Raw genomic sequence first — 19,870 nt, forward strand, 5'->3', positions numbered from 1 at the left:
AAAAAATAGCTCTGTTCTGTGTTTGGAAGGAAGCAGTGGGAGGAATTCATATCACCGGAGGAGATGAAATACGTTGCAGGACAGTGCCAGTCAAGGAGGGTGTAGAAGAGCAGCTACAGTAGAACCTTAGGGTCCTTTTGGAGTACATTCCTCTTTCGACAGAGGAATGGAAACGAAGGACTTCAAAATTGCAAATGAAGCGCTGATTTTCAAATTCCGCACTTCCTTTGCATCATGGATGCCGATTGCTTTTTCAACAAAGGATTTTTCGAAAAAATATCCCTGCGGTGTCGATGCAGTTCTTTTGAAAAAGAAAATTTATGAAAGAACACTAATGCCTGAAAAAATGAGGTTTATATGTTCTATTGAAAAAGGGTTTTTTCCCCCCAGAAAGACCTGTGTCTAGACGGCTGGGTTTTCTCTATGAAAAATACTTTGTCGAAAAAGCGATCGGAATCCATTATGCAAATGAAGTGCCTCATTTGCAATTTCAAAGTCCTTCATTTACATTCCTCTGTCGAAAGAGGAATGTCGTCCAGACTTACCGACACCAGAAATAACAACCCACCGAACAAACAGTCACCTCATTTGGAACCAAAAGCACACAAATCGGGCAGCAGCCGAGCCAAAAGCAAGCAAAAAGCAAGTGGTGAACACAGGAGAGATCTGTGTTTAACTTTGAAATAGAACAAATGAAGGAAACATTTTAAAGATAAGATATAACAAGGTTAGGAAACAATAGAAGACCTGACATGTGATTGGTTAAAAAAAAATCTAAGCATGTAGATGGGTGATGGGGTGTAATTAGGAAGGCCAAAGCGTGTTTGGAAATACACCGAGCACGAGGAGGCGAGGCTGCCTCTGAGCATTCAGACCCGGCTGGCTCCTGAGCTCTTTACTCAGTTCTAACTACAAGGGGAGTTTTCCCTCAGTGGGGGTTAAGTAAAGTCCGGCTCGCAGCCCCAGAATCTGGCCTCGTACCACACATCTATTAACCCCTTTCATCCTGACGGAGTCTCTCTGGCACTGAAACACAGCCCCTGGGAACTGGAGGACGTTGACCGGAGAGGGGGACGAGGGTATCAAAAAGGGACATTTTGGCCAGTGACACTGGAGCAACCTCATCTCCGGGTCAAGGGCCTGGGATGTTTAATGTCTGTGCAGTGGGCGAAGGACCCCAGACTTTCCCTCTGTCCCCTCACACGCACCGTGCACTGGGTCTGTCAGGCTGTGGAGTCTTCCTCGGGGTCTGGGAATTGTGAGACGCGAGTGTCTTCCCTGGGAACCTCGCTCCGTTCACCTTCTCCCACGCCGCTCTGACCCCAGCATGGCCTGGACCCGCCCACGCCGAGAGCTGACAGCGGGGAGTGCACCGTTTATAACAGATCTCCGTGCAATCCCAGCGGGGTTCCCTCAGCCCCGAGCGGAGACGCAGCGTCTGGATGTAAACAGGCTGGAGATGAGCCCGTCCGGGCTCGTGGGCTATTTATCGAGATTTAGGAGTAAACATCATTTAAGGGCCCTTCCCACAGGGCGAGGGGAACTCCTGAGCTCTGGGCTGAGTCAGGGAGGAATTGGCCGCTCTGGGCATTTGCGTGTATTGAACAATGATTGTTTATTGGGCTGAAAATCTTGGGTTACTATGGAGCTAAAATTCCCAGGAAGGACAGGTTGATGGTAAACAAAAAGCACTGGAGAAAGATGGCTGAGGAGAGATGTGAACACGCCCTGAAGATGCACAGGGCTGTCGCGATCAGTCGTTCTAATCAGTAACTATCGTCGTTTTGTGCGGCGGCTTTTCTTTTAAGCCCTTCAAGATACCCAGCAATTGAAAGTCCATCCCCATGATAGACATAGGGAAACTGAGGCAGGGGGGCGACATGACTGTTCCAAAGTCACACAGAGATTGAATGTCCGAGTGAGACAGAACCCAGAGGTCCTGCCTTCCCTGCTGTGTCACCACCATTTCTCCCTCATGCCTAGACGGGACCGGACTCCTGCTCTGTGGGGCCTGTGTGTTGGCTGCGAGGTAGGGGAGTGGCTGGAAGACACTGGGGCCGGAGAGAGGCACAAGGGCGTTCGAGGGGACGCTGTCATCCCCCTCTCAAGGTGAATCTGAGGGATTTAGAACATGCCAGGGTGAGGGATCACCCCGCTCCTGGGAGGTGGGAACACCCCGGGCTCTGTTTCCACTCACAGAGACCTGCCAATGCATCACTTGGGGGAAGCGACTCACTGGAGGCGACATGAGCAGTGTTTCTGTGGGCAGGGGGCAGCGGGGGCCAACCCAGGGCCAGAGGCCTCATGACCCCCCCCCTCCCTCACCTAACCCTGCCCTCAAACAAGGGTGGGGGACAGAGCCTAGAGCAGTATTTGCATTGGGTTTAGTCTGCAGCAGGCTCTCCCGGGGGGACCTGGAATCGGAGGTGCCAGGCTGTGTCAGGGTATGTCTACACTACAAAGTTAGTTCGAACTAACTTTCATAGGCGCTACACTAGCGCTCCGTTTGTTCGAATTTAATTCGAACGAACAGAGCGCTTAGTTTGAATTAGGTAATCCTCATTCCATGAGGATTAAACCTAGTTTGAATTTACTAGTCCGAATTAAGGGGTGTGTAGCCCCTTAATTCGAACTAGTGGGAGGCTAGCCCTCCCCAGCTTTCCCTGGTGGCCACTCTGGCCAACACCAGGGAAACTCTACTGCCCCCCTCCCGGCCCCGGAGCCCTTAAAGGGCCACGGGATAGCTACACAGTTTGTGCCAGTTGCAATAATGCCAGCACCCAGCCAGCAGACCCTGCACCTGGCACAGCTCGAGCCAGCCACCCGATGCCCCCCAGCCCTCCCCCTCTTCCCAGGTCCAGGCTGGCGGCTCCCGGGAGCTTGCCCAGGACCGCAAGAGGCGGACACCCGCCTTGTCCAGTGCAGACATCGTGGACCTCGTCCATGACCTCTGCACTAGGCACAGGAAAGTGGCCGTCTAGGGCAGGAGAGCTGCCAGCCTGGCCACCCAGGAGCAGGTGTGCATGAAAATCAAGGTGGTCCACTGAGACCCCCGACCCTGAGCCCTGAGCTTAGAATAGCCATACTGGGTCAGACCAAAGGTCCATCTAGCCCAGTAGCCTGTCTGCCGACAGCGGCCAACCCTACGGACCCTGGAGGGGATGGACCAAAATAATAACCAAGCCATTTGTCTCGTGCCATCCATCTCCAGCCTTCCACAAACAGAGGCCAGGGACACCATTCCTACCCCCTAGCTATTAGCATTCTATGGACCCAGCCTCCATGAATTTACCTCACTTCTCTTTAAACTCTGTTCTAGTTCTAGCCTTCACAGCCTCCTGCAGCAAGGAGTTCCACAGGTTGACTCTTTGCTTTGTGAAGAAGAACTTTCTGTTATTAGTTTGAAGCCTGCTACCCATTCCTTTCCTCTACTGTCCTCTAGTCCTTCCTTATGGGAGCTAATGAAGAACTTTTCTGTATGCACCCTCTCCACCCCACTCATGCTTTTATAGACCTCTATCATATCCCCCCTCCATCTCCTCTTTTCTAAGCTGAAAAGTCCCAGTCTGTTTAGCCTCTCTTCATATGGGACCTGTTCCAAACCCCTCATCATTGTAGTTGCCCTACCCTCTCCCACCCTCTGACTTCCCTTCTCCCACCTCCTTTTCCCAGTCTCCCCCAGTTTTGTTCAATAAAGAGAGATTCTATTTTTGACCACACGTGTCCTTTATTTTGTACATTAGGAAGGGGGGCTAGGGAGGGGTAAGTGGAAGGAGGTGAGGGAGGAATGGGGTACGCGCCCCCGATGGGGAGGACTGGGCTGCCTCTGCGGGCTTCTGGGGGTGGAACCTCTCCTTCAGCCCCCCAATTGCCCCCTCTCCCGAGATGGCAGCCTGCGGCAAGTGCAGCCGGTCTGATGGCCAAGTGCTGTGATGTGCCCAGTGCGGGCACTCCAGGCACTCCAAGCCAGGACTGCTTTGCAAGTGGGGCACCCCTGAGAACTGTCTGTCCGGGGTGCGGGTCGGGTCCCTTTAAGCGCAGCCCTCGGCTAGCCTGAGACAGCAGCTCTACACTCTAAGTCCTCCTCTGATGCCCTGCCGGCACTGCTTCCGGCCATCCTTAAGCCCGGTTCAAGGTCCACTCTGTGTGGTCATGCTTGTTCGAATGAGCAAAACACTAATTCGAACTAGTTTTTTAGTCTGGCTGCGTTAGTTCGAATTAGCGCTGTAGTGTAGACATACAAATCTACCTGGTGCCAGTTACAAACACACACCAACTCTAGAGTTTGTCGTGCTGGAATAGTCCATTGACTGTCTTGTACCTGATTGAGGGAAGAGAGCACAGCCCATTCTAACCCACCAGAGTTGCATGGGATGTGGTCTGCCAGCTGGAGCCCCAGGCAAAAGCTTTCCGAGTCCCTTTACGCGTAAACAGACAGAGCAGCCTGTCCCGGATCTGCTGGGTCTTCACCCCGTAGATGATGGGGTTCAGCGTGGGGGGCCCCAGGACGTACATGTTGCCAATGAGAACTTGGAAATATAGGGGCACATTGTGGCCAAAGCGGTGCGTGAGGAAGGAGAAGAGATACGGGATGTAAAAGCCTAAAATGGCACCCAGGTGGGAGCCGCAGGTCCCGAAAGTCTTGATCCGGGCATCCTTGGTGGGGAGGCTGAAGACGGCCCTGAGGATCTGGGTGTAGGACATGGTGATAAAAAACACATCAGGAGCAGACACTAAGAACAACACAAAGAGTCCGTAGTAGCTATTAATGCGGGTGTCGGCGCAGGCCAGCTTCACCACGGCCATGTGCTCGCAGTGCGTGTGGGAGATGATGTTGGTTCGGCAATAAGGCCACCGCCTGGCCAGGAAGGGATTGGGCAATGCGAGTGTGACCCCACGCAGCACCACGGCCAGGCCCATCTTGGCGACCACCGAGTGTGTGAGGATGGTGGAATGTCTCAGGGGGTGGCAGATGGCCACGTAGCGATCCAACGCCATTGCCACCAAGATCCCAGACTCCACCGCTATGGAGCTGAGCATGAAGAACATCTGGGCGAGGCAGGCGCTGAAATCGATCTCCCTGGAATTGAACCAGAAGATGCTCAGTGTTTTTGGCAGCAGGGATGTGGAGAGGACCAGGTCGGTGACAGCCAGCATGCAGAGGAAATAGTACATGGGCACGTGGAGGCTCGGCTCCAGCTTCACAACCAACAGGATGGTGAGGTTCCCGAAGAGGGCGATGGCATACGTGATGCAGAAGGGGATGGAGATCCAGCCATGGGCTGACTCCCAGCCAGGGATGCCCAGCAGGATGAAAGTGGAGGGGTTGGTGAAGTCAGTGGTGTTGAAATCTGACATGGAGCAGGGGAGAAGGCGTCCAACTCCGAAACAGAACGGTGTCTCCAGCAAGGACCGTATGTTCCCCTGACGGCCTGTCTGTGCCCAGGCTCCGGGGTGATGGTCACAGTCCAAATGCCTGGAGGGAGAGACCATGTTAACATGAGACACGACATGCGCTAATGGAGGCTGTTCTCATGTCACGGGTGAAGCACGTTTTTTTCACTTCATACACCGAGAAATGACATTTCCATTGTCCAGAGACATGAATGATGAGCCACTGACTCTCCAACACTGTAGGGATTTCTAGTCACCCCACTGCTCAAAATCTGAGAGTGGAGACCATCTGAGGCTTTGCCAAGCCATGTGCTTGGGGAAACATCCCTCCTGCAACACATCTCATGGAACAAAAACCTGCCTATCATGTGTAGCAGCCGTGTGAAAACACCTGTACATTCCCGGTGGTGGGAAAAACAAACACAATGGTCCAATTCTGAAGGAGAGGGGTGGAAGATTACTTGTTCTAGACACGTGCTCAGATTTGGTCACTGAGTCTGTACAAAGGAAATCGCAGCTAAAAAGGGGGTTTCTGAGACGGACTGTGAGAATTGGGGAGGCTGTCCTATGCAGACAGATGGCAAATCTGCGACTGTTTCATAGAGAGAAGAGGCAGACAAAGGACACAAACAGAGAACAACAAAATAAAAGTTTGGAACTGATTACATTCCAACTGACATATAGATAAGAGTTGCTAACCAGAAATATCCATAGAGACTTAGTGCTTGAAAGGAGTTCATTCTCTAAAGCGGCAGCAAATTATTAGCACAGCTGATTGGAACAAAAAATGTAAGCAGGGAGCTGACAGTTAAAATTGGGGGCTCTTTCAGAAGAGTGCATTGGACAGCAAAAATTCCTCGATGCTACAGTAAAAAAGCACCAAGTTAAACATTGAGGCTGCGTCTAGATTGGCAAGATTTTGCGCAAATACTTTTAACAGAAAAGATTTTCTGTTAAAAGTATTTGTGCAAGAGAGAGTCTATACTGGCATGTGCCTTTGTGCAAAAGATTTGCTTTTGCGCAAAAGCATCCGTGCCCAGTATAGATGCTCTCTTGCGCAAGAAAGCTGCAATGGCCATTTTAGCCATCGGGCTTCCTTGCGCAAGAAATTAAGGTGGCTGTCTACACTGGCCCTCTTGCACAAGAATACTTGTACAAGAGGGCTTATCCCTGAGCAGGAGCATCAAAGTATTTGCACAAGAACCACTGATTTTGTACATTACAAAGTCAGTGTTCTTGCGCAAATACTAGCGGCCAGTGTAGACAGACGGCAAGAGTTTGCGCAAAATCATGCTAATCTAGACGCAGTCTGAGGGTACGTCTAGACTACAAGCCTCTTTTGAAAAGACATCATCTAGACAGCCACAAGAGCTTCAAAAAAGTGATCTGCAATCTCTTTCAAAAGAGCCTTGTGTGCGTTTAAGAATGCCTTTTTTCAAAACAAAATACAGGACTATGTAGCACTTTAAAAGAGCTCTTTTGAAAAAGGGCATTATTCCTGGTAAAATAGTTTTACCGATTGCAAAAAAACCTGCCACATTCTTTCGATTTAATTTCGAAAGAACAGGGACGGCAGTCTAGATGCAAGGACACTTTTTTGGAAAAATCTCGGTAGTCTAGACACACCCTTATTCAGTGGCAGTGAAGGGCAGGAGGAGCAATATATAACTAATAGGAACAAGGGAGCTAGAGAAGTCATGACATTTGATAAAGAACGTTAAAAACATCAGGGAAAAATCCATGTTTGTAAGGATCACAAAAAGGATGTTATTCGGAACAAAAGAAATCTTAGAAAAGGTTTGGCTGTGTCCGAGAAAGATGAAGGGAAACGTGTTAATGTTGCAGGAAAGTCAGACGTGTTCAAAAAATAGCTCTGTTCTGTGTTTGGAAGGAAGCAGTGGGAGGAATTCATATCACCGGAGGAGATGAAATACTTTACAGGACAGTGCCAGTCAAGGAGGGTGTAGAAGAGCAGCTACAGGAGAACCTTAGGGTCCTTTTGGAGTACATTCCTCTTTCGACAGAGGAATGGAAACGAAGGACTTCAAAATTGCAAATGAAGCGCTGATTTTCAAATTCCGCACTTCCTTTGCATCATGGATGCCGATTGCTTTTTCAACAAAGGATTTTTCGAAAAAACATCCCTGCGGTGTCGATGCAGTTCTTTTGAAAAAAAAAACAACTTTTTATGAAAGAACACTAATGCCTGAAAAAATGAGGTTTATAGGTTCTATTGAAAAAGGGTTTTTTCCCCCCGGAAAGAACTGTGTCTAGACCGCTGGGTTTTCTCTCTGAAAAATACTTTGTCGAAAAAGCGATCGGAATCCATTATGCAAATGAAGTGCTTCATTTGCAATTTCAAAGTCCTTCATTTACATTCCTCTGTCGAAAGAGGAATGTCATCCAGACTTACCGACACCAGAAATAACAACCCACCGAACAGTCACCTCATTTGGAACCAAAAGCACACAAATCAGGCAGCAGCCAAGCCAAAAGCAAGCAAAAAGCAAGTGGTGAACACAGGAGAGATCTCTGTTTAACTTTGAAATAGAACAAATGAAGGAAACGTTTTAAAGATAAGATATAACAAGGTTAGGAAACAATAGAAGACCTGACATGTGATTGGTTAAAAAATATTCTAAGCATATAGATGGGTGATGGGGTGTAATTAGGAAGGCCAAAGTGTGTTTGGAAATACACCGAGCACGAGGAGGCGAGGCTGCCTCTGAGCATTCAGACCCGGCTGGCTCCTCAGCTCTTTACTCAGTTCTAACTACAAGGGGAGTTTTCCCTCAGTGGGGGTTAAGTAAAGTCCGGCTCGCAGCCCCAGAATCTGGCCTCGTACCACACATCTATTAACCCCTTTCATCCTGACGGAGTCTCTCTGGCACTGAAACACAGCCCCTGGGAACTGGAGGACATTGACCGGAGAGGGGGACAAGGGTATCAAAAAGGGACATTTTGGCCAGTGACACTGGAGCAACCTCATCCCCGGGTCAAGGGCGTGGGAGTTTAATGTCTGTGCAGTGGGCGAAGGATCCCAGACTTTCCCTCTGTCCCCTCACACGCACCGTGCACTGGGTCTGTCAGGCTGTGGAGTCTTCCTCGGGGCCTGGGAATTGTGAGACGCGAATGTCTTCCCTGGGAACCTCGCTCCGCTCACCTTCTCCCACGCCGCTCTGACCCCAGCATGGCCTGGACCCGCCCACGCCGAGAGCCGACAGCGGGGAGTGCACCGTTTATAACAGATCTCCGTGCAATCCCAGCGGGGTTCCCTCAGCCCCGAGCGGAGACGCAGCGTCTGGATGTAAACAGGCTGGAGATGAGCCCGTCCGGGCTCGTGGGCTATTTATCGAGATTTAGGAGTAAACATCATTTAAGGGCCCTTCCCACAGGGCGAGGGGAACTCCTGAGCTCTGGGCTGAGTCAGGGAGGAATTGGCCGCTCTGGGCATTTGCGTGTATTGAACAATGATTGTTTATTGGGATGAAAATCTTGGGTTACTATGGAGCTAAAATGCCCAGGAAGGACAGGTTGATGGTAAACAAAAAGCTCTGGAGAAAGATGGCTGAGGAGAGATGTGAACACGCCCTGCAGATGCACAGGGCTGTCGCGATCAGTCGTTCTAATCAGTAACTATCGTCGTTTTGTGCGGCGGCTTTTCTTTTAAGCCCTTCAAGATACCCAGCAATTGAAAGTCCATCCCCATGATAGACATAGGGAAACTGAGGCAGGGGGGCGACATGACTGTTCCAAAGTCACACAGAGATTGAATGTCCGAGTGAGACAGAACCCAGAGGTCCTGCCTTCCCTGCTGTGTCACCGCCATTTCTCCCTCATGCCTAGACGGGACCGGACTCCTGCTCTGTGGGGCCTGTGTGTTGGCTGGGAGGCAGGGGAGTGGCTGGAAGACACTGGGGCCGGAGAGAGGGACAAGAGCGTTCGAGGGGACGCTGTCACCCCCCTCTCAAGGTGAATCTGAGGGTTTTAGAACATGCCAGGGTGTGGGATCACCCCGCTCCTGGGAGGTGGGAACACCCCGGGCTCTGTTTCCACTCACAGAGACCTGCCAATGCATCACTTGGGGGAAGCGACTCACTGGAGGCGACATGAGCAGTGTTTTTGTGGGCAGGGGGGAGTGGGGGCCAACCCAGGGCCAGAGGCCTCATGACCCCCCTCCCTCACCTAACACTGCCCTCAAACAAGGGTGGAGAACAGATCCTAGAGCAGTATTTGCATTGGGTTTGGTCTGCCCCAGGCTCTCCCGGGGGGACCTGGAATCGGAGGTGCCAGGCTGTGTCAGGGTATGTCTACACTACAAAGTTAGTTCGAACTAACTTTCATAGGCATTACACTAGCGCTCCGTTAGTTCGAATTTAATTAGAACGAACGGAGCGCTTAGTTTGAATTAGGTAATCCTCATTCCATGAGGATTAAACCTAGTTTGAATTTACTAGTCCGAATTAAGGGGTGTGTAGCCCCTTAATTCGAACTAGTGGGAGGCTAGTCCTCCCCAGCTTGCCCTGGTGGCCACTCTGGCCAACACCAGGGAAACTTTATGCCCCCCTCCCGGCCCCGGAGGCCTTAAAGGGCCACGGGCTAGCTACACAGTTTGTGCCAGGTGCAAGCCTGCCAGCACCCAGCCAGCACACACACCCTGCACCTGGCACGGCTCGAGCCAGCCACCCGATGCCCCCCAGCCCTCCCCCTCTTCCCGGGACCAGGCTGGCGGCTGCCGGGAGCTTGCCCAGGACCGCAAGAGGCGGGCACCCGCCTGGTCCAGTGCAGACATTGTGGACCTCGTCCATGACCTCTGCACTAGGCACAGGACAGTGGCCGTCTAGGGCAGGAGAGCTGCCAGCCTGGCCACCCAGGAGCAGGTGTGCATGAAAATCAAGGTGGTCCACTGAGACCCCCGACCCTGAGCCCTGAGCTTAGAATAGCCGTCCTGGGTCAGACCAAAGGTCCATCTAGCCCAGTAGCCTGTCTGCCGACAGCGGCCAATGCTAGGGACCCTGGAGGGGATGGACCAAAACAATAACCAAGCCATTTGTCTCGTGCCATCCATCTCCAGCCTTCCACAAACAGAGGCCAGGGACACCATTTCTACCCCTAGCTAATAGCACTCCATGGACCCAGCCTCCATGAATTTACCTCACTTCTCTTTAAACTCTGTTCTAGTTCTAGCCTTCACAGCCTCCTGCAGCAAGGAGTTCCACAGGTTGACTATTTGCTTTGTGAAGAAGAACTTTCTGTTATTAGTTTGAAGCCTGCTACCCATTCCTTTCCTCTAGTGTCCTCTAGTCCTTCCTTATGGGAGCTAATGAAGAACTTTTCTGTATGCATCCTCTCCACCCCACTCATACTTTTATAGACCTCTATCATATCCCCCCTCCATCTCCTCTTTTCTAAGCTGAAAAGTCCCAGTCTGTTTAGCCTCTCTTCATATGGGACCTGTTCTAAACCCCTCATCATTGTAGTTGCCCTCTCCTCTCCCACCCTCTGACTTCCCTTCTCCCACCTCCTTTTCCCAGTCTCTTCCAGTTTTGTTCAATAAAGAGAGATTCTATTTTTGACCACACGTGTCCTTTATTTTGTACATGAGGAAGGGGGGCTAGGGAGGGTAAGTGGAAGGAGGTGAAGGAGGAATGGGGTACGCGCCCCCGATGGGGAGGACTGGGCTGCCTCTGCGGGCTTCTGGGGGTGGAACCTCTCCTGCAGCCCCCCAATTGCCCCCTCTCCCCAGATGGCAGCCTGCGGCAAGTGCAGCCGGTCTGATGGCCGAGTGGTGTGATGTGCCCAGTGTGGGTACTCCGGGCACTCCAAGCCAGGACTGCTTTGCAAGCGGGGCACCCCTGAGAACTGTCTGTCCGGGGTGGGGGTCGGGTCCCTTTAAGCGCAGCCCTCGGCTAGCCTGAGACAGCAGCTCCACACTCTAAGTCCTCCTCTGATGCCCTGCCGGCACTGCTTCCGGCCATCCTTAAGCCCGGTTCAGGGTCCACTCTGTGTGGACATGCTTGTTCGAATGAGCAAAACGCTAATTCGAACTAGTTTTTTAGTCTGGATGCGTTAGTTCGAATTAGCGCTGTAGTGCAGACATACAAATCTACCTGGTGCCAGTTACAAACACACACCAACTCTAGAGTTTGTCGTGCTGGAATAGTCCATTGACTGTCTTGTACCTGATTGAGGGAAGAGAGCACAGCCCATTCTAACCCACCAGAGTTGCATGGGATGTGGTCTGCCAGCTGGAGCCCCAGGCAAAAGCTTTCCAAGTCCCTTTACGCGTAAACAGACAGAGCAGCCTGTCCCGGATCTGCTGGGTCTTCACCCCGTAGATGATGGGGTTCAGCGTGGGGGGCCCCAGGACGTACATGTTGCCAATGAGAACTTGGAAATATAGGGGCACATTGTGGCCAAAGCGGTGCGTGAGGAAGGAGAAGAGATACGGGATGTAAAAGCCTAAAATGGCACCCAGGTGGGAGCCGCAGGTCCCGAAAGTCTTGACCCGGGCATCCTTGGTGGGGAGGCTGAAGACGGCCCTGAGGATCTGGGTGTAGGACATGGTGATAAAAAACACATCAGGAGCAGACACTAAGAACAACACAAAGAGTCCGTAGTAGCTATTAATGCGGGTGTCGGCGCAGGCCAGCTTCACCACGGCCATGTGCTCGCAGTGCGTGTGGGAGATGATGTTGGTTCGGCAATAAGGCCACCGCCTGGCTAGGAAGGGATTGGGCAATGCGAGTGTGACCCCACGCAGCACCACGGCCAGGCCCATCTTGGCGACCACCGAGTGTGTGAGGATGGTGGAATGTCTCAGGGGGTGGCAGATGGCCACGTAGCGATCCAACGCCATGGCCACCAAGATCCCAGACTCCACCGCTATGGAGCTGAGCATGAAGAACATCTGGGCGAGGCAGGCGCTGAAATCGATCTCCCTGGAATTGAACCAGAAGATGCTCAGTGTTTTTGGCAGCAGGGATGTGGAGAGGACCAGGTCGGTGACAGCCAGCATGCAGAGGAAATAGTACATGGGCACGTGGAGGCTCGGCTCCAGCTTCACAACCAACAGGATGGTGAGGTTCCCGAAGAGGGCGATGGCGTACGTGATGCAGAAGGGGATGGAGATCCAGCCATGGGCTGACTCCCAGCCAGGGATGCCCAGCAGGATGAAAGTGGAGGGGTTGGTGAAGTCGGTGGTGTTGAAATCTGACATGGAGCAGGGGAGAAGGCGTCCAACTCCGAAACAGAACGGTGTCTCCAGCAAGGACCGTATGTTCCCCTGACGGCCTGTCTGCGCCCAGGCTCGAGGGTGATGGTCACAGTCCAAATGCCTGGAGGGAGAGACCATGTTAACATGAGACACGACATGCGCTAATGGAGGCTGTTCTCATGTCACGGGTGAAGCACGTTTTTTTCACTTCACACACCGAGAAATGACATTTCCATTGTCCAGAGACATGAATGATGAGCCACTGACTCTCCAACACTGTAGGGATTTCTAGTCACCCCACTGCTCAAAATCTGAGAGTGGAGACCATCTAAGGCTTTGCCAAGCCATGTGCTTGGGGAAACATCCCTCCTGCAACACATCTCATGGAACAAAAACCTGCCTATCATGTGTAGCAGCCGTGTGAAAACACCTGTACATTCCCGGTGGTGAGAAAAACAAACACAATGGTCCAATTCTGAAGGAGAGGGGTGGAAGATTACTTGTTCTAGACACGTGCTCAGATTTGGTCACTGAGTCTGTACAAAGGAAATCGCAGCTAAAAAGGGGGTTTCTGAGACGGACTGTGAGAATTGGGGAGGCTGTCCTATGCAGACAGATGGCAAATCTGGGACTGTTTCATAGAGAGAAGAGGCAGACAAAGGACACAAACAGAGAACAACAAAATAAAAGTTTGGAACTGATTACATTCCAACTGACATATAGATAAGAGTTGCTAACCAGAAATATCCATAGAGACTTAGTGCTTGAAAGGAGTTCATTCTCTAAAGCGGCAGCAAATTATTAGCACAGCTGATTGGAACAAAAAATGTAAGCAGGGAGCTGACAGTTAAAATTGGGGGCTCTTTCAGAAGAGTGCATTGGACAGCAAAAATTCCTCGATGCTACAGTAAAAAAGCACCAAGTTAAACATTGAGGCTGCGTCTAGATTGGCAAGATTTTGCGCAAATACTTTTAACAGAAAAGATTTTCTGTTAAAAGTATTTGTGCAAGAGAGAGTCTATACTGGCATGTGCCTTTGTGCAAAAGATTTGCTTTTGCGCAAAAGCATCCGTGCCCAGTATAGATGCTCTCTTGCGCAAGAAAGCTGCAATGGCCATTTTAGCCATCGGGCTTCCTTGCGCAAGAAATTAAGGTGGCTGTCTACACTGGCCCTCTTGCACAAGAATACTTGTACAAGAGGGCTTATCCCTGAGCAGGAGCATCAAAGTATTTGCACAAGAACCACTGATTTTGTACATTACAAAGTCAGTGTTCTTGCGCAAATACTAGCGGCCAGTGTAGACAGACGGCAAGAGTTTGCGCAAAATCATGCTAATCTAGATGCAGTCTGAGGGTACGTCTAGACTACAAGCCTCTTTTGAAAAGACATCATCTAGACAGCCACAAGAGCTTCAAAAAAGTGATCTGCAATCTCTTTCAAAAGAGCCTTGTGTGCGTTTAAGAATGCCTTTTTTCAAAACAAAATACAGGACTATGTAGCACTTTAAAAGAGCTCTTTTGAAAAAGGGCATTATTCCTGGTAAAATAGTTTTACCGATTGCAAAAAAACCTGCCACATTCTTTCGATTTAATTTCGAAAGAACAGGGACGGCAGTCTAGATGCAAGGACACTTTTTTGGAAAAAACTCGGTAGTCTAGACACACCCTGATTCAGTGGCAGTGAAGGGCAGGAGGAGCAATATATAACTAATAGGAACAAGGGAGCTAGAGAAGTCATGACATTTGATAAAGAACGTTAAAAACATCAGGGAAAAATCCATGTTTGTAAGGATCACAAAAAAGATGTTATTTGGAACAAAAGAAATCTTAGAAAAGGTTTGGCTGTGTCCGAGAAAGATGAAGGGAAACGTGTTAATGTTGCAGGAAAGTCAGACGTGTTCAAAAAATAGCTCTGTTCTGTGTTTGGAAGGAAGCAGTGGGAGGAATTCATATCACCGGAGGAGATGAAATACTTTACAGGACAGTGCCAGTCAAGGAGGGTGTAGAAGAGCAGCTACAGGAGAACCTTAGGGTCCTTTTGGAGTACATTCCTCTTTCGACAGAGGAATGGAAACGAAGGACTTCAAAATTGCAAATGAAGCGCTGATTTTCAAATTCCGCACTTCCTTTGCATCATGGATGCCGATTGCTTTTTCAACAAAGGATTTTTCGAAAAAACATCCCTGCGGTGTCGATGCAGTTCTTTTGAAAAAAAAAACAACTTTTTATGAAAGAACACTAATGCCTGAAAAAATGAGGTTTATAGGTTCTATTGAAAAAGGGTTTTTTCCCCCCGGAAAGAACTGTGTCTAGACCGCTGGGTTTTCTCTCTGAAAAATACTTTGTCGAAAAAGCGATCGGAATCCATTATGCAAATGAAGTGCTTCATTTGCAATTTCAAAGTCCTTCATTTACATTCCTCTGTCGAAAGAGGAATGTCATCCAGACTTACCGACACCAGAAATAACAACCCACCGAACAGTCACCTCATTTGGAACCAAAAGCACACAAATCAGGCAGCAGCCAAGCCAAAAGCAAGCAAAAAGCAAGTGGTGAACACAGGAGAGATCTGTGTTTAACTTTGAAATAGAACAAATGAAGGAAACATTTTAAAGATAAGATATAACAAGACTAGGAAACAATAGAAGACCTGACATGTGATTGGTTAAAAAAAATTCTAAGCATGTAGATGGGTGATGGGGTGTAATTAGGAAGGCCAAAGTGTGTTTGGAAATACACCGAGCACGAGGAGGCGAGGCTGCCTCTGAGCATTCAGCCCCGGCTGGCTCCTGAGCTCTTTACTCAGTTCTAACTACAAGGGGAGTTTTCCTTCAGTGGGGGTTAAGTAAAGTCCGGCTCGCAGCCCCAGAATCTGGCCTCGTACCACACATCTATTAACCCCTTTCATCCTGACGGAGTCTCTCTGGCACTGAAACACAGCCCCTGGGAACTGGAGGACATTGACCGGAGAGGGGGACGAGGGTATCAAAAAGGGACATTTTGGCCAGTGACACTGGAGCAACCTCATCCCCGGGTCAAGGGCGTAGGAGTTTAATGTCTGTGCAGTGGGCGAAGGATCCCAGACTTTCCCTCTGTCCCCTCACACGCACCGTGCACTGGGTCTGTCAGGCTGTGGAGTCTTTCTCGGGGCCTGGGAATTGTGAGACGCGAGTGTCTTCCCTGGGAACCTCGCTCCGCTCACCTTCTCCCACGCCGCTCTGACCCCAGCATGGCCTGGACCCGCCCACGCCGAGAGCCGACAGCGGGGAGTGCACCGTTTATAACAGATCTCCGTGCAATCCCAGCGGGGTTCCCTCAGCCCCGAGCGGAGACGCAGCGTCTGGATGTAAACAGGCTGGAGATGAGCCCGTCCGGGCTGGTGGGCTATTTATCGAGATTTAGGAGTAAAAATCATTTAAGGGCCCTTCCCACAGGGCGAGGGGAACTCCTGAGCTCTGGGCTGAGTCAGGGAGGAATTGGCCGCTCTGGGCATTTGCGTGTATTGAACAATGATTGTTTATTGGGCTGAAAATCTTGGGTTACTATGGAGCTAAAATTCCCAGGAAGGACAGGTTGATGGTAAACAAAAAGCACTGGAGAAAGATGGCTGAGGAGAGATGTGAACACGCCCTGCAGATGCACAGGGCTGTCGCTATCAGTCGTTCTAATCAGTATCTATCGTCGTTTTGTGCAGCGGCTTTTCTTTTAAGCCCTTCAAGATACCCAGCAATTGAAAGTCCATCCCCATGATAGACATAGGGAAACTGAGGCAGGGGGGCGACATGACTGTTCCAAAGTCACACAGAGATTGAATGTCCGAGTGAGACAGAACCCAGAGGTCCTGCCTTCCCTGCTGTGTCACCACCATTTCTCCCTCATGCCTAGACGGGACCGGACTCCCGCTCTGTGGGGCCTGTGTGTTGGCTGGGAGGCAGGGGAGTGGCTGGAAGACACTGGGGCCAGAGAGAGGGACAAGGGCGTTCGAGGGGACGCTGTCATCCCCCTCTCAAGGTGAATCTGAGGGTTTTAGAACATGCCAGGGTGAGGGATCACCCCGCTCATGGGAGGTGGGAACACCCCGGGCTCTGTTTCCACTCACAGAGACCTGCCAATGCATCACTTGGGGGAAGCGACTCACTGGAGGCGACATGAGCAGTGTTTTTGTGGGCAGGGGTTAGCGGGGGCCACCCCAGGGCCAGAGGCCTCATGACCCCCCCCCTCCCTCACCTAACCCTGCCCTCAAACAAGGGTGGGGGACAGATCCTAGAGCAGTATTTGCATTGGGTTTGGTCTGCAGCAGGCTCTCCCGGGGGGACCTGGAATCGGAGGTGCCAGGCTGTGTCAGGGTATGTCTACACTACAAAGTTAGTTCGAACTAACTTTCATAGGCGTTACACCAGCGCTCCGTTAGTTCGAATTTAATTCGAACGAACAGAGCGCTTAGTTTGAATTAGGTAATCCTCATTCCATGAGGATTAAACCTAGTTTGAATTTACTAGTCCGAATTAAGGGGTGTGTAGCCCCTTAATTCGAACTAGTGGGAGGCTAGCCCTCCCCAGCTTTCCCTGGTGGCCACACTGGCCAACACCAGGGAAACTCTATGCCCCCCTCCCGGCCCCGGAGCCCTTAAAGGGCCACGGGATAGCTACACAGTTTGTGCCAGTTGCAAGAATGCCAGCACCCAGCCAGCAGACCCTGCACCTGGCACAACTCGAGCCAGCCACCCGATGCCCCCCAGCCCTCCCCCTCTTCCCGGGACCAGGCTGGCGGCTCCCGGGAGCTTGCCCAGGACCACAAGAGGCGGGCACCAGCCTGGTCCAGTGCAGACATCGTGGACCTCGTCCATGACCTCTGCACTAGGCACAGGAAAGTGGCCGTCTAGGGCAGGAGAGCTGCCAGCCTGGCCACCCAGGAGCAGGTGTGCATGAAAATCAAGGGGGTCCACTGAGACCCCCGACCCTGAGCCCTGAGCTTAGAATAGCCATACTGGGTCAGACCAAAGGTCCATCTAGCCCAGTAGCCTGTCTGCCGACAGCGGCCAACCCTAGGAACCCTGGAGGGGATGGACCAAAGACAGTGACCAAGCCATTTGTCTCCTGCCATCCATCTCCAGCCTTCCACAAACAGAGGCCAGGGACACCATTCCTACCCCCTAGCTAATAGCACTCCATGGACCCAGCCTCCATGAATTTACCTCACTTCTCTTTAAACTCTGTTCTAGTTCTAGCCTTCACAGCCTCCTGCAGCAAGGAGTTCCACAGGTTGACTATTTGCTTTGTGAAGAAGAACTTTCTGTTATTAGTTTGAAGCCTGCTACCCATTCCTTTCCTCTAGTGTCCTCTAGTCCTTCCTTATGGGAGCTAATGAAGAACTTTTCTGTATGCACCCTCTCCACCCCACTCATGCTTTTATAGACCTCTATCATATCCCCCCTCCATCTCCTCTTTTCTAAGCTGAAAAGTCCCAGTCTCTTTAGCCTCTCTTCATATGGGACTTGTTCCAAACCCCTCATCATTGTAGTTGCCCTCCCCTCTCCCACCCTCTGACTTCCCTTCTCCCACCTCCTTTTCCCAGTCTCCCCCAGTTTTGTTCAATAAAGAGAGATTCTATTTTTGACCACACGTGTCCTTTATTTTGTACATTAGGAAGGGGGGCTAGGGAGGGGTAAGTGGAAGGAGGTGAGGGAGGAATGGGGTACGCGCCCCCGATGGGGAGGACTGGGCTGCGTCTGCGGGCTTCTGGGGGTGGAAGTTCTCCTGCAGCCCCCCAATTGCCCCCTCTCCCGAGATGGCAGCCTGCGGCAAGTGCAGCTGGTCTGATGGCCGAGTGCTGTGATGTGCCCAGTGCGGGCACTCCGGGCACTCCAAGCCAGGACTGCTTTGCAAGTGGGGCACCCCTGAGAACTGTCTGTCCGGGGTGCAGGTCGGGTCTCTTTAAGCGCAGCCCTCGGCTAGCCTGAGACAGCAGCTCCACACTCTAAGTCCTCCTCTGATGCCCTGCCGGCACTGCTTCCGGCCATCCTTAAGCCCGGTTCAGGGTCCACTCTGTGTGGTCATGCTTGTTCGAATGAGCAAAACACTAATTCGAACTAGTTTTTTAGTCTGGATGCGTTAGTTCGAATTAGCGCTGTAGTGCAGACATACAAATCTACCTGGTGCCAGTTACAAACACACACCAACTCTAGAGTTTGTCGCGCTGGAATAGTCCATTGACTGTCTTGTACCTGATTGAGGGAAGAGAGCACAGCCCATTCTAACCCACCAGAGTTGCATGGGATGTGGTCTGCCAGCTGGAGCCCCAGACAAAAGCTTTCCGAGTCCCTTTACGCGTAAACAGACAGAGCAGCCTGTCCCGGATCTGCTGGGTCTTCACCCCGTAGATGATGGGGTTCAGCGTGGGGGGCCCCAGGACGTACATGTTGCCAATGAGAACTTGGAAATATAGGGGCACATTGTGGCCAAAGCGGTGCGTGAGGAAGGAGAAGAGATACGGGATGTAAAAGCCTAAAATGGCACCCAGGTGGGAGCCGCAGGTCCCGAAAGTCTTGATCCGGGCATCCTTGGTGGGGAGGCTGAAGACGGCCCTGAGGATCTGGGTGTAGGACATGGTGATAAAAAACACATCAGGAGCAGAAACTAGGAACAACACAAAGAGTCCGTAGTAGCTATTAATGCGGGTGTCGGCGCAGGCCAGCTTCACCACGGCCATGTGCTCGCAGTGCGTGTGGGAGATGATGTTGGTTCGGCAATAAGGCCACCGCCTGGCCAGGAAGGGAGTGGGCAATGCGAGTGTGACCCCACGCAGCACCACGGCCAGGCCGATCTTGGCAACCACCGAGTGTGTGAGGATGGTGGAATGTCTCAGGGGGTGGCAGATGGCCACGTAGCGATCCAACGCCATGGCCACCAAGATCCCAGACTCCACCGCTATGGAGCTGAGCATGAAGAACATCTGGGCGAGGCAGGCGCTGAAATCGATCTCCCTGGAATTGAACCAGAAGATGCTCAGTGTTTTTGGCAGCAGGGATGTGGAGAGGACCAGGTCGGTGACAGCCAGCATGCAGAGGAAATAGTACATGGGCACGTGGAGGCTCGGCTCCATCTTCACAACCAACAGGATGGTGAGGTTCCCGAAGAGGGCGATGGCATACGTGATGCAGAAGGGAATGGAGATCCAGCCATGGGCTGACTCCCAGCCAGGGATGCCCAGCAGGATGAAAGTGGAGGGGTTGGTGAAGTCGGTGGTGTTGAAATCTGACAT

General features: G+C 51.4%; 3 protein-coding genes across 3 annotated transcripts; all 3 read right to left on the bottom strand.

Annotated features, from left to right (window-relative positions):
• Nucleotides 1-4,350: 4,350 nt before the first annotated feature.
• LOC149526072 (olfactory receptor 52K2-like) lies at nucleotides 4,351-5,403 on the bottom strand. Its single transcript, XM_089771065.1, has one exon. The coding sequence runs from the start codon at nucleotides 5,356-5,358 to the stop codon at nucleotides 4,351-4,353; it is 1,008 nt and encodes a 335-aa protein (XP_089627191.1). The 5' UTR covers nucleotides 5,359-5,403.
• A 6,202-nt stretch (nucleotides 5,404-11,605) lies between these two features.
• On the bottom strand, nucleotides 11,606-12,658 carry LOC149526073 (olfactory receptor 52K2-like). The gene has a single exon (XM_089771142.1). It carries the CDS (start codon nucleotides 12,611-12,613, stop codon nucleotides 11,606-11,608), a length of 1,008 nt encoding a protein of 335 aa, XP_089627268.1. The 5' UTR covers nucleotides 12,614-12,658.
• Nucleotides 12,659-18,862: 6,204 nt separating this feature from the next.
• On the bottom strand, nucleotides 18,863-19,870 carry LOC142830423 (olfactory receptor 52K2-like). Its single transcript, XM_075935250.2, has one exon. It carries the CDS (start codon nucleotides 19,868-19,870, stop codon nucleotides 18,863-18,865), a length of 1,008 nt encoding a protein of 335 aa, XP_075791365.2.

Source organism: Pelodiscus sinensis, chromosome 1 (assembly GCF_052426305.1).
Source record: "Pelodiscus sinensis isolate ZL-2025 chromosome 1, ASM5242630v1, whole genome shotgun sequence".
Lineage (NCBI taxonomy): Eukaryota > Metazoa > Chordata > Testudines > Trionychidae > Pelodiscus > Pelodiscus sinensis.

Coding starts and splice junctions, on each gene's coding strand:
- LOC149526072 (XM_089771065.1), bottom strand. CDS start 5,358: ATGTCAGATTTCAACACCACTGACTTCACCAACCCCTCCACTTTCATC.
- LOC149526073 (XM_089771142.1), bottom strand. CDS start 12,613: ATGTCAGATTTCAACACCACCGACTTCACCAACCCCTCCACTTTCATC.
- LOC142830423 (XM_075935250.2), bottom strand. CDS start 19,870: ATGTCAGATTTCAACACCACCGACTTCACCAACCCCTCCACTTTCATC.